The sequence below is a fragment of the Argiope bruennichi genome, chromosome 2, assembly GCF_947563725.1.
Source record: "Argiope bruennichi chromosome 2, qqArgBrue1.1, whole genome shotgun sequence".
In the NCBI taxonomy this organism is placed as follows: domain Eukaryota; kingdom Metazoa; phylum Arthropoda; class Arachnida; order Araneae; family Araneidae; genus Argiope; species Argiope bruennichi.
Window position 1 is genome coordinate 95,083,922 of NC_079152.1, and position 14,608 is coordinate 95,098,529.

Sequence of the window (14,608 nt, forward strand, 5' to 3'; positions counted from 1 at the left end):
TAACTTAACGTCATTGAAATAATAAGATTTAATTGTCTTTTGACATTTAAAAATATTTTGTTGAAGGACTCATGAACTTCATATTATGTATAAGAGATTGAAAGCTGAAGAAGTGCACACAAAAATGCAAAATTGCACATAAAAAAGTACAATCAATAGTCTTAACGAATCAACAGATCAACAAAGACAACTAATGTCAGCGATTACTTTAAAAATTTAACAAAGCTATGACGTACCAATCTTCTTGCTTTTGCTGATTCACTGTGGTTTTATGAGACCATTCTTTCATCAACTAACGAATCATAAATATATAATGCAAATACTTATTATTGATGGGAATATTAATAATCAATTTATCAGTGTTTAAATGAAACCATGTGCGAGTTTTTATGAAACCATGTTTCATCATCTAACGAATCATAAATATATAATGCAAAAATTTATTATTAATGAGAATATTAATAATCAATTTATCAGTGTTTAAATTACGTACAATCAATGAATCCAAGATCATGGTTACAAAATTTCTTCCGAAATTAGGATTTCTTGTAAACGGTTACAAAATTTCTTAGGCAGGAAGAAATATAAATTATAGTGCTATGCCCTTATGTTAATAAAATAGTAGATATTTCTAGAACATTTGTTATGAAATGAAATTTTCTAAATTTCGTATGTTATAAAAATTTAAAGACGGGATAAAAGCTCGATTCGAGAAAGAGGGTTCAAAATTAGAATAGTCCTATTCAACTTTAGACGTTCGATGCTATGAGCCTTACATAGCATCGAACATGGATACTGAAATGAATTTTGATGCTCATTTATCATTTAAAAAAACAAAGTGAGCAATGTTTTTCTCTAAATCAAAGCTATCGAGTTCTATGGCGCCGCTGTCCCATTCTATTATGAAGTTTCAGTTTTCTCCTAGTTTAAAAAATATATAGGTTGATTATTTTATTTTACAGCTTGAAAAAAACTTATTTACTTATATAAACAAAAGAATATTATTTTTTTATTTAAAAGTTTTTGAATTGGAATTCATAATGCTTTTTTTAAATTAAACTCAGCACGTCTTGACACAAATTCACTGTTACTCTGTTCAATGGTAGAGTAAAAATAAATAATGCCAGGGCAAAATATTATTTTTTCTCCTTCTCTGGTCACTTTTGGCCATCAAAAATTGAGATTAATGCCCTAATAGTTTATCATTTTGACGCCCCAAGGATAGGCGACAGAGGCTCATATACCTTCTTTGCATTTCAATGCTGTGCTACCATTCATCTCCATTTTTTATCAGTAAACTTAAAAAGCAGATACGCGTAAGTAAATAGATAAATATATTATTTTGGAGGAAAATAGGCAGAAAAACACTAGAATGGATAATAAACGAATCAATTAGGTTTTACGTGTGTTTGGAGATGAATTTTAAGAAGGACTAATAACTATTGATTGTGAAATAAATAAAAATAAATAAATAAAAAACATTTAAACCTGAGATAGCTAGAAATTAAAGAATAAAACGCGGATAAATAACTTTTATCTTATAATGTAATATTTACTAATACAACTGCTTATAACAATTAAAATATCGATAGTTTCCTATGAAATAGCATTGTGATAGAGTTTGTCTTCTAAAAAAATGAGAAAAAAAAGTTAAATAAAAATGCAAAATCTTTATTTTCTCAAATGCCAACAACTTGAAAATGTTATATGTGATATTAAAAAAAGAAACACGTACTATCAATAGTAAATAGAATTTCAATTTGTGCATCGAGAAAGGTGAAAAATTTTCAGCGCTGTTTTGCAGGATATCTGAAGTAAATTTGTATAATGGAATTAAAAATTTTAAAAGTTATCGTCACCACACATTGGAGCGTATAGAATTGAAATTTTAATTAATTAATAACAAGTCAGCTTTTGGTGCTTTTCTGCCACAAATTCTATAATTGTTATAGCTCAAAAATGATTTTTTTTAACATTTTAGAATTTTCTTATTTTAATGGTAACAATTTAGTTGTTGTGAATTTTTGTTCTGAATTTCCAAAATTTTTAGAATATTGAGTTATTTATTATTTTAGTTTTCAGTATATTATTTAGATTTTTCATAATTTTCAACAATACTTTACATTTTTTACAGTAAAATCCAAATCAAATATTTAATCGAATTTTTAATCGCATGATTTCTTTCATTGTTGAAAGTTTGGAAATATTCCTTCCCCTCACTGTTGTTACAGTTAATCTCTTTTCAGATGTTAGACTCATTGGGAAGTTATGCATTTAAAGATACTTATACTTAACAAATCAAATCAGATATAAAATTATTAAAATAGCATTCTTTTAATACTCAGTACTTTAAGGCTTAAAATTATTTTATCCTCAACATCAAGTTATGCACAAGAAATGTTATTGAAATTAAATGGTAACAAATCACTTGGTCACCAAAGATGCTATTAATTACTATTATTATAAAAGAACGATAACTAAAACAGAATTTAGTGTGCAAATGAAGAAGCCAAAGTGATGCCATTTAATTAAAACTTTAATTTTAAAAAAATCTTTTTTTTTTTTTTGCATTTATTGGAAATTGTCGTAAAACTAGGCTAACTTAATTTGTCATGAGTCATAAGAATGCGCTTTACACATATATAGTCAAGAAATATGGAAACGAAATTTTATTACGAGATTATAAAATGTATGATTTCAATAGATTTTTCGAACATTCCCGAAGGTGTTTCTTAAATAAATTTTTCACATCTGCTACGAACATTTTCCATTCCATCTGTTATGAACTATATGGTAAAGAAAAATTTTTCCTTTGTTTAATATTTCATTCTCCATTTTTATTTAAAATATGAGTACAAAAAATAAAGTAGCATTTCAAAAATAGTTAAAAATAAATGCAACATGTTTGTTAAGAAAAAAGAAACTTCCATATTATTATTTTCTAAAAGAAATAAGAAAATACTGAAAGACTAAATAAATGAAGAAAAACATCTTGAATGCATAAATAAACCAAACAATGTTTATCAAATTGTACCCTCATGTCTTAATGAGAGATATTTCGCCTCTTTATTATTTTTGGAGATTTACATTCAATTCACTTAAAAAAGCAACATAATCTATAAATTTAATAAAAATTTAAATACTTACTCTGTTTAATATCTTATAAAAATCATGAATGCATAAAATTTGCATTTCATTATTTAACTGTTAATACTTAAAACTGCACTTTCATTCAATAATTTACTTAAATTCCCTAATCATGTGAATATAATAAATAATTCCGCAAGAATGCAACTTTAATTAATTACTGAGTTCTTTTCGTTTCGAAAAATATTTAAATGCAATTTTTAAATAAAAAAGTATTTTATTTGAATTTGGTTTTTTGTTAGAACCTTTCAAAACTATGCATTGTCACTATACTTTGTTACTCAGTTGTGATGCCCGCAGACGATTAATAAATAAAAACAAATTATATCACCTGGCAACTTATTCGGTTTTTGCGATCGCCACTTTGGCGCGAAAGCCCCACCTCACTGAATAGCAACCCTAAAGCATCCTCTGCTGTCCCCCCCTCCAGAAGCGAAGTCGAACCCGCGGACTGCACTTACGGAATACCCCGTACATCGCTAGGAATTAGCGCTCTAGTTCAGAATAAGTAAATGCCTGTAATGAAATTTATGTTTATTTATTAGCGACCTTCTAGTTCGCTGGAAACCCCTATCTGAGAGGGAAAAGTGCAGTATCCTCTTGGAAAGTGTTTCTGATATCTCCGCAATCCAACTTTGTTTTCCTTTTTTTTATTTTTTCCTTTCCTCTTTTTTAATTTCCTACCCTTTATGCATCCTGCATTCTGGAAATAGTAATTCCCGAAGCTACTGTCTCAATGAAACTGATCCACAGAACTGTAAGTACTATCTTATTTCGCTCCGTTTTTTACTCTGAAGGAGCATTGTGAAATGTTCATTTGCAGTGTGCTGGAAAATACATGTATCTACTATCTAGTTGTGGTCCATGTGTGTATGTATGTGCGTGCACCGCGTGGGTCTGTATGTGCGTGTGTATGTGTATGGGAGTGAAGTCTACGCAGATCTTTCGCAGACATGGCGATGGTTGTACGGGCGGGTCTGAGTATACAAAACTTACTTTGCATCTGAGATCTAGACAAAAGAATTTTAGAAAATTTCCAGGATGATATATTTTTGCACTTTTTTGTTTCTTTTCTGGCTTTTGCTTCCTATATTTTTCTTAATGCATTCTCGGTTTTATTATTATTATTATTCCTTTCGGAATATGATTTCTAAAAAAACACTTGTTGCAAATATCTGAATACTTATATCCAATTATATTTCTAATAAAATGTTCATTAAATTAATAAAAAGAATTAATCCTATACTGTGCATATCTACTGTTATTATTTTGAATCATTGTTAATTCAGTGCCCCATAGTTAAAAACTTAGAATAATAATAAATATTTTTCTTTATTAAAATATGCATCTCAGAATGTATATAATAAAATTTTTTATAGAATAGTATATTGCTTGGAACTTTTTTAAAACATTGTTAGGCAAAAGAATTCATAAAGCGGAAGCTCCTAATTTTTGTAATCAATTTTATTATAATACTTTACTTAAAATGTAAAAGCTTTCAGATGAATTATTCTATTAATCAATCATTTCGAAATGTTTTTGTCATTATCAAATAGTAATAATGCATTTAAAAAGATTTACTTCAGTTTCTAACATAAGCACATCTTTACTATTTAAAATTTCTCTTCACTCATTTTCTTTTGAAAAATAAATACTTCTAGAATTCAATTGGCGCAATCACATGTGATTTTATCTAGTTTTCTTACAGCAAAATAGAAGTTTAAATGCTTTAACATCTGCAACATTTGTATTTTAGTTTTCAAAGGATATCCAATTATGACCAAAATCTTCATTTCTTTCACTTACAGATTAACAATTATCAGATACAAAACTACTTCCAAAGATTATGATATTTGATTATGGAATATAATAATTACATTATCATAAATTAATAGGAGATTTATTCACAACTTGCTGCAATACATTTTTTTATCCTTAACAAACATAAAAATATTTAATTTCCGAACTTATTTTCTACTTTTGACGACATTTATAATATTTATAAAATAATCTTTTCCAATAAATTAATGATTTAAAGCAAATAAGTTATTTCATTTATTTAATAATTCTTACTATTTTAAATATTTTATTAAATAATTATTAGTATTTAAAATATTTAATATTATTCACAACAACGTTTATGCTTTATATGTTTTTAGAGTTTTAAAGCATATTTTTTTATAAATTAATTTTTTTATTTGATTATTTTTCACTTTTTGCGTCCAATTATTTGCTTTAAACGTGAATTATATGTTTCTAAATCGTCGGTTCTTTAATAAAATATTCGAATATGATAAATTGCTCTAAAGAAATACATTTCCAATCATATTTTAAAGACGTAATTTATCCATTAATTTTTTAATGCATCATTTTGAAAAAATTACTTAAATTTATGAATGCAAGAAAAGAATAGATTCTAAACAAGAAAAATTAATGAGTCCTGTTAACCGTCTCTAAATTCTAATTAAATATTCACTTTTTTTCTATCAAATTTCCTTTTTTTTCTATATAACTTATGCAATGAATTTGTCATAATTTTCTAATCAATATTCTTCCATTCTTTTCTAGTAATTAAACTTATTTATCCTGTTTAAAATAAAATTTCAACAGAATTTTTAACTCAGACTTTCTTACACACGTTTTTATTCTCAACAATATAATTTATAATTTTTCATTATTTCACTAACCACAATGTTTCAATTTTTTTATTTTTAATATTTATTATTTTATATTATTATTATTTTCCCATTAAAATCAATGTTGAATTTTAAAACAAATAGCATATGGTTTAATGTGGAAACGCTCTAGACAATTTTCCTGAAAATCATGTATTGCAATTTATTTCTTTTATAAGTTCTTGCTTATTTTAATTATATAACGTTTAAATTTTAAAGGAAACTTCTAAATTCTGTAAAATATAGACACTTTACGATGTTCCAAAAACGATATAAGAACCAGAGTGCCATTATTTGTAAAATTTGAAAGTCTTGATTGAATGTTGCTCTTATTTTGTACATATTTTTCATTTTTTCGATATTTTAATTGTAAAATAAACAAAAAATTATCTCTAGACATAATTTATCTATGCAAAATTCTGTAGAATTGTACTTGAACACATTTTTTTAATTATGTCTAATACCTTTCCATTTCTTCTTACCTGCCTATCTAAGTTTTTGTCTAATTCCTGTTACAAGAAAATTATAAGGCATTTTCAAGCTTCCAAATGAACACAAATATTTAGATCGTCAACTAATACTTACAAGTTTATCTTTACAGTTTCTTTAATTTTTATTAGATTTTCATTTCGAGCGTTACTAGACAAAACTTTACTTTTTTTCTAGTCACAATGTTATTGCAATCGGCATTTAAAGAAAAAAAATTATCAGCCTCTCCCTCCCATTAAACATGTGTTCTCATAAGCAGTATGATTGTTGTTGAAGTACATTCATACTCTCGCCACTTATCAGATGGTTTAAATAATACCAAATAATTCTTTTAATCGGATATTTATAATTCAATTATTAAAATATTGTGAATATTTGATTTAAAATAATATTCATGTTATGGTAAAAGAAATGCTACATTTATCAAATTTCAAGAAATTTCTCTCCTTAGAATTAAAGCTCCGAATGTTCTTCTTTTCATAATTATTGACTATTTATACATATTTAATTAAAAATTGTAAATAAAACGCATCAAAATTAATTCATTGTGAATTCCATTCCTAAAACATGTTTTTGTCTCAGGTTTAATATATTTATATGAGCTCCTTAGTAAATAACTTCAGTCAAAAAGTAAAAAAATTAAAGTGAAAAATAATAACAAAAAGTAACATTTATTTCCAAAATGGAACGTTGCATCCTTGAATCGTAATATCATACGTTTTGGAAAAAATTAAAAAAGTGAAGAAAAACATAACTTTGTAATTTTATTAAGAAATGATAAATATGTAACAAAAGCAGTTCAATGACACGAAAATTAAATCGTCCTAGTTACATACAACTTAATAAAAGATACGATTGCCTTAAAAAAGTACCTACTATCAAGTCGAAGTAAAATGTTCTATTTTTAAATTAGTCAAATGTTCCATTTTCAAAAGCAAATTTATTTACTCTTTTTTGTAGATGAGATATTGGTATAATTAATTTCCTAAAAACAAATTGTCATTTAAATAGTAAACATATAGTTTTGTTTTTGCTATAAAAACTTAAAAGTAAATAAAAAAAATATGCTGATATAAAGATATTTCCTAATTTTATTTCTGTTTCTTTTTTATTTTTCATTAAAAGTAGAATATAATAAGCAGTTAAAAATGTATAACATAATGTCTGTTAGCACAAATTAACTTTCATTTTCGTCTGCGGTTTAGCTTTTGCAAATAAAACTACAAAAGTTAAAAACAAGAAAAAGTATGATTTGCATTTTATATCAATGTCAGACAAAGAATGTCAGGGGAAATAAATATTTTTCAATTCAAATTTTTTAACACTGATTTTGAAAGGAAAATTGGAATTGTTGCTTTTTAAATCTTAACTAATATAGAAATAAGGATGCTATGAATAAATTTATTTAAGATGAAGAAGCAGTTTCCGGTTAAAGCCGCTGATTGTTTTACAAATAATGTGAAGAATACTTATCACTAATACAACAGTTATTCAGTAAAACTTCAAAATAAAGAGTAATATTAAAGTTCAATGTGTTTGAAGTGTTTTCAATAAGATTTTTTCCATTGAATACGTTAGCTGAAAAAATGGAGCATACCCGTTGAATACAAGCTGCGCATACATTTTAGAAAGAGAAAAAAACTGTATGGTACAGTTTTTAGTTTTAAATTCAGTTTGAATTCGGATTACAGACGATAATTTAATATAAGAAATGCAAAGTATCGAACATTCTAATTGACGACTGATTCGAAATAAAAACATTCGATTTAGCCATGCTCCACTGTATGTTTAGAAACTATCGAATCTTTTTCCCTTTTAATTCATATAACTTATTTAATTCGAAATCAATCAACAAAAATTATAAATCATTTTATGTAACAAAATACTATTTACATTTCGAGTGTGTAAAAGAATTACAGAACATTGTGAAATGATTATACAATATTTAATCGAAATTGAAAAATATATCACAATGCGCTACTGAATAAAAAATACAATTGCTTAGTTTGATAGGCAAATTTAATTAATTTTACATTCAGAAAAACTTAAAGAAAGAATTTATCATTTATTTCAAATTTTCATTTGAAAGATAAAATAAAAGTATCAATTTCAGAGATCTTCAATAACAAAAATAATAAAAATAATGATGATGATATTTCATGTTATGCGAATAAAAAATTAAAAAAATATTCTACAGAATGAAATAAATTCTTGATTACTTTTGTTGATTATTTTATAAAAAAATATGAGTTATGTGAAATCTGATATATGCTTTCTGTGCTATCGATATTGTTCAATCGAAATTTTAAAAAATGCCACTGTTTTGCTTTATTAAGAAATTATTTGCCTTTTCTTAATACGTTGATTATGTCACCTTATACTACAAAAAATATGAGAAGTACATTTTTAATTTCAAGGATATTTTTTTTTTTTTTGTGATCTTGACAACAATCCTTTTTTTTAATCTTTTTTTTTACTTTTATTCGATTTGTCTTTTATCATGTTTAATACGATAAATTTTGTAACAATTTTTTCAAACACTAGAAATGTCTACAGAGTTTTGAAATTTTGTACATTTATGTATTTTTTAATGACTGTAATTGTTTCAAAATTTCATATATTTTTTTTAATCAGTTTAATTTCAATGTGTATGATTGCAACAATAAATCATAAATTTCTTTAAAAACTAATTTCAATCTCCATAATATTTATAATAGTAAATTATAAATAAAACATTGATAAAAAAATTTTTAATTTTTTTAATTATATAAATTTTTTATGCACTACCAGAAATAGGATTTTAAAAAATATTTTTAATACTTTTATGCTTTTTTCGTAGAAATTATACTTTTTGCTACCCTTTTATCTACTAGACTAGTTATCAAAATATAATAAATTGTTGCATTATGATTTTAGAAAATTCTTTTTTTTTAAGTTTTTTTTAATTAATTAATCAAATTTCAACATTAAAGTATGATACCTTTTAAAAAAAACCTAAAGAATAAAATGAAAAAAAATATATAATTCTATTTTTTTAAATTTTTTTTAATTCATCGATAAAATTTCAGCATTAAAATGTGATAGTTCTTTTAAAAAAAGCCTAAATAAAAATAATGTTGTCAGAAGAAGTAAATAAATTATATTTCTGTAAAATAACATGGTAAATTTATTGAAAATGTTACTCACAGAATGCATTCAAAATGGTTTGACTTGCATTTTATTATTTAAAATTCTATGTCAGACAAAATAATTTTAGTTTGATTGAAATATATATTACTGTTTTAGCTTTCAAAATTTATATTCGAGAAATTACAGTAAATATAGGGTAAGAAAGTGTCATTAGGAATAAGGAATAATTGATGACAGTGGCCACAGTACGAGGAATAAGGTGTTCACAGTATGCACCTCTGAAGCCTTAGCAAACTAAAAACCTTTCTTTAAACCACCCTAGAAGAAAAGGAAAAGCCCTCATCCATTTTCTTTAAAGTTATTTTCTTACGTTTGCTGACTTTAGTTGAAACAGTATTAAAAAAATTTAAGCGGATCCAAAACTTTTTTAAGTATGAGAATCCATTCTTTACATCTCTTATTTGCAAGGATAATTGCAAAGTTATACATTTCTTGGATCCATAGAATATGACAGCTATAAAAAAGATTCAGTTTTGATTTCTGAACTTTTTCCTGAGAAACAATATAATTTGTATAGTTATTTCTGACAATTTTCATCATAGGGTAAAATAAAAAAATTTTTTCAATCATTTGGAGTTGATTATTCTATGATGTGTAATGGTATTAGATCTAGATCTAGAAACGCAGTGGAGTCCTGTAACGCAAATAATGTTTATTACTTGATGTCAAGTTTACAACTGACATTTTTTTAAATCTACATATGATCTACATACATAAAACTTTTCATGTTTGAAAGTTGTTTATTAATAATGATTTGATGCTGTTTGACGTCAAGTATACAAGAAAATATGAAAACTGAATGCTGAAGGAGAAATCTGAAGGATCTTTTCAGTAAGAAATGTTCGTTGTGAGATGGATGAAGTAATATGGAGTCATGGAGTCATCCATTTTTGATTTTTTAAAATATGTATATTATCCGATCCTGTTGGAAGCTCCATAATAAATACCCATTTTTTTTCTCTCTAAGGGATTGACAGAATTGAATTAGACAGGTTTTTAAAGTACCAATTTAATTGAATCCTTTTTATTTTGTCTCAATGACAGTTTGTGATGTCTAGTAGTCAAACGTTATGCCATTAGATCCTATCGCTGAACAAAATTTTTTTCAGATAGATAAATGTTATTGAAAAATGAGTTGAACAAAAGATTGAACATTTTACTTAAAGTGAAAGCTCTACTTCATACTAGTAAATTGATTTTCTTTTCCATTCTCATTTTTAAAGGCGTTTCTAAATCGTAAATTTTTTTCCCTCTTGCCATAATATTCAATCATGTTAGTTAGTTATGATTGTTTATATGCGATATTCCATGAAATAGTATATATTTTTTTATTGAAAACTGTCGTAAAACAGAATCTGATATAGTTGAGAAGGAATATTGAAATAAATTCTCAATATATAATTAGTTTCTTATCATTTTAGACAAATTCTTTTGAAATTAATTCGTAATTGTTATCAGAAGCAAAAACACGCGTTCCCAATTACTCCAGATGCTTTCTCTGTGGGATTAATTGTGGAAAAACCTGGATAATTATGAACGCTGCCATAACCAAAACTAGTAAATTAATAAATTAATTTCGAAAACATTTATTGTTTAATTAACCCTTTAGAATATGATTATGCACTCATATAAACTATAAACATATTTTTCATCTCATACGTTCATTTTAAATCAGAAAAATCTGTAAATTCGTTCTCAATTACTTTAATTGAACCTATTTGTCAGTACGCTTCAGAAGTAACATAAAATATTATATACGTAACATATTTTGATTCAGACCTGATTATTCAAAAATTCTCTTTGAAATAATCTAATTTTCAATATGATCCAAATCTCTAGTTGAAATTAAATCTCAATAATATTCTTGCTAGCTTTTGAAATTATTTTCACAAAATTACTTTGCATATAATAAAAATAAAACCTTTCATGAACAAAATTACTATGCATATAATAAAAATAAAACCTTTCATGAACAAGTGCGGAAAATAGAACTCTATTAAAAGCATAATAAATGCAATAAATAATGATAATGAAGAATAATATATATTATATAAAATTCTAATAAATATTGAGTTCTATAATTCTACAATTCAATTTTACACCAATTAGCTGCTATTCGAATAAATAGACAAGCTGAATTTTAATTACTGCAATTTTGAACTTTTAAAATGTGTTTTATAAAATTATAAATAAATACACCTTTCCTTTGTCAATTAATTTGATGTTACTATTTTTAAAAGAAGAATCGAAATCCTATGTTTGGAAAAATATCATCAAGTTCCCTTTTTTTAGATGAAAAAAATAATAATTAATATGTGCATACATTCAATATAGTTTTACATTCATATCATATTTCCCTGATGGTTTAATTCTACAAAGGCCTGTAAAAATATAAATATATATATATATATATATATATTTTTACTTATTGAGGATTTAATGAATGGAAATTTGTTATAGATTTTGAAAGTTTAAATTTGTCTTACTGAAGTATCAATTTAGCGATACTGGTGGAAAATATAATCTGAAAGTGTAATCGGTTTTTCTTTTATCAAGTTAAAATTATTTATTGGTGGATTCATTTTTCTATTGAAAACATAGCTTTATTATTTTGGCATGCAGTTTAATACTCTTATTCCTTGTTTTTTAAGCCATTTTCAATTTTGATTATATATTTTATTAATTGAGTCTTGGAACAAATTTAATTTTAAATTTTTTCCTCTATTTAAATTTCAGTAACAAATTAAAAGCTATACATATATGATTAATTAAATATACAGAGTTTTATAGAACTAAAACTGTAATTATTAATTTCAATATCGTTAAAGTAAATATATAGTTAATAAATTGTAGCCGATTGCATAACAAAACTTTTTTAATTTAATAATTGCATTTTTTTAAAAAAAAGGCCTAATTTATCACAATTTTTAATCACACTGGAAGACGATATTGACAAATGTGCTAATAAAAAGATCTTGCAAGTAAAAAAGAAATGATTCTACCATATGGCATAGAAGTTTAACTATTGAATGAACATTAATATTCTTTCTAACTAGAAATAATAGACAAAATTAATTCCATTAATTTAATTAATCTTTAATTTATTTTTAAATTAATATAGAAAATATAAAATCCACGATGCAAAAGTTTAATTATTAAGCGTTTCGTTAAGTTAAAGAATAGCTGAAATTTAAAATTGTAAGACAATTAATATGTGTTCTAGTTTGGATAAAAAAAAGTTTGGCAGAAGAAAAGCTTCGAAGCCGATTTCTTCACTTCTACCTTGAAAGACATGTAATTTCCTGATAAGCATACATGTTTTCTGCATAATATGCAAATTATATGATAAGACAATGTGTGTTTTCAGTTGGAAAGATAAATTTTGATTCATCTAAACGATATTTATAATTTTTCAATATACGAAATATTCAGTAAGGAAGCATTTATTGTAATGTCGAAGAATTGAATCTTCAAGATTTTTAAGTACCACTACGTTTTAGATCTTCTTATAGCCTAAGAAAACATTATTCTTTCGATTTGATTTCTAGTCTCTAAGTTATTAATATAGTTCCGACATCCTTTATATAATAGGTAATACTGAATTGTAATTTTTTCTGCTTAAAACATTAACTGAAGACCAATATTTCATTTTCTATCAAAAAAAAAACTAATGATGAAATTTAGAAATTAGTTGAAACTAAATAGAATTAATTTGAAATTGAAGAATCTATTTTATACCTATGTTTCTCCAAAATTTTTGATTCTCATGTCTTCCAAATCATAATAAAAATTTAAATAAGATATCCATATTAATTTTAAATTCATTTAATAATTTAATTAATTAAAAATCAGTACATATTTTTTTAAAAAAGTAACAAGACTCTAGAGAGTATTTAACGAATTCGTAACAAACATTTCCGCTTTAAATTTAAAAAAAAATGTTTTAAAACTTTTGATTCGATATATAAATAAATAAATTATGTTATTCAGAATGTTCCTTAGAACTTGAAATCATATGAATTGATTTTATGCTTTATAGAATGTTATGAGTTTCGCTTATCGCTTTTTCTGCAATTTCCTATAGAGCGTTTTACGTCATCGTATCTCTGTAATATGAAATTTATTGATTTACTTTAAATTGCTGTTTCTATATAAATTTTTTTGCATATTTCAACCGGACTTTTATTAGAAAAAGGGAGAAAAAGAAAATTATTGAATTTAATATGGATAAGAATTAAAAATATATGTAGAAAGTGATAAAAAAGTAAAGTTTAAAGCCATTCATGAATTAAAATTCTAACATGCATTAATATTAATGCGAGTTTTATTTAACTACAAATAAAATTTATTGTGAAATGTAAAAAAAAAGTTATTAACTATTTTATAATTATTCATATAACTTGCTATCATTTTGTATACCTTTATAAATATGAGTACAAAATCTTAATTTACTTTTTCCCCTCTTCATATTACTTCACTTTATTTCTTTCAATTAAAAAAAAACTCATTGTTCTTAAAATCGAAATTTTTCCCTGGTAACAAAAATTCAATTTTGAGACCACAAATTTGACCCAAGATATTATCAAAAATTCCGCTGCAAGAAGATCAAAATTTTTCTAATTATCTAATCTGAAACAAAATTACGAGTTTTGCTTTAATATAGTTATCATTTTGCTTCAAAACGACGCATTAAACCTATTAAACTAAACTGAACCAAATTAAGCTTTTCTCTAAATAAGAGGTTATAAAAAAGATTCAAAGGTAATTCGAGCAAGTGTTCTGAAATATCGTAATGTTATCATTTGTTAGGCTTTATTTGTCTATCTTTATAATAGTTTTAAAAAATTCTTAATTATAACAGCGATAACATGCAAATAAAAAATGCATTTAACATCGTCATTACTTGCGTATATTTGAACGCATTTACTAATTCAATGAAAACAGTTATTGTAAAATATATTTAAAAATAATTTTACATTTTGTACAGAAATTGTTGAAATCGTACAGAAGAAGTACAGAATTGTACAGAAAAAATTCATTGCTTTGAAAAGTTGTTTTGGGTAGGGGATTTCAAACTAGTGTAAAATTGGTGTTTGTGCAACAATATG

The 14,608-nt window shown here is 24.8% G+C and overlaps 1 protein-coding gene across 5 annotated transcripts in view; it reads left to right on the forward strand.

Moving 5' to 3' along the window:
• The window catches only part of LOC129962377 (voltage-dependent L-type calcium channel subunit beta-1-like), a 236,367-nt gene that overhangs the window by 91,832 nt on the left and 129,927 nt on the right, over nucleotides 1-14,608 (forward strand). For 2 of the 5 annotated variants that reach the window (XM_056076127.1, XM_056076129.1), the window contains exon 1: nucleotides 3,576-3,904. The exons of the other annotated variants lie outside the window; for them this stretch is intronic. Coding sequence is in view for 1 of the 2 variants with exons in the window: in XM_056076129.1 (XP_055932104.1) it covers nucleotides 3,884-3,904 (21 nt within the window). In the remaining variant the exon portion in view is untranslated. Of the gene's footprint in view, nucleotides 1-3,575; nucleotides 3,905-14,608 lie in introns of those variants that run through there. 5 annotated transcript variants of the gene reach the window in all.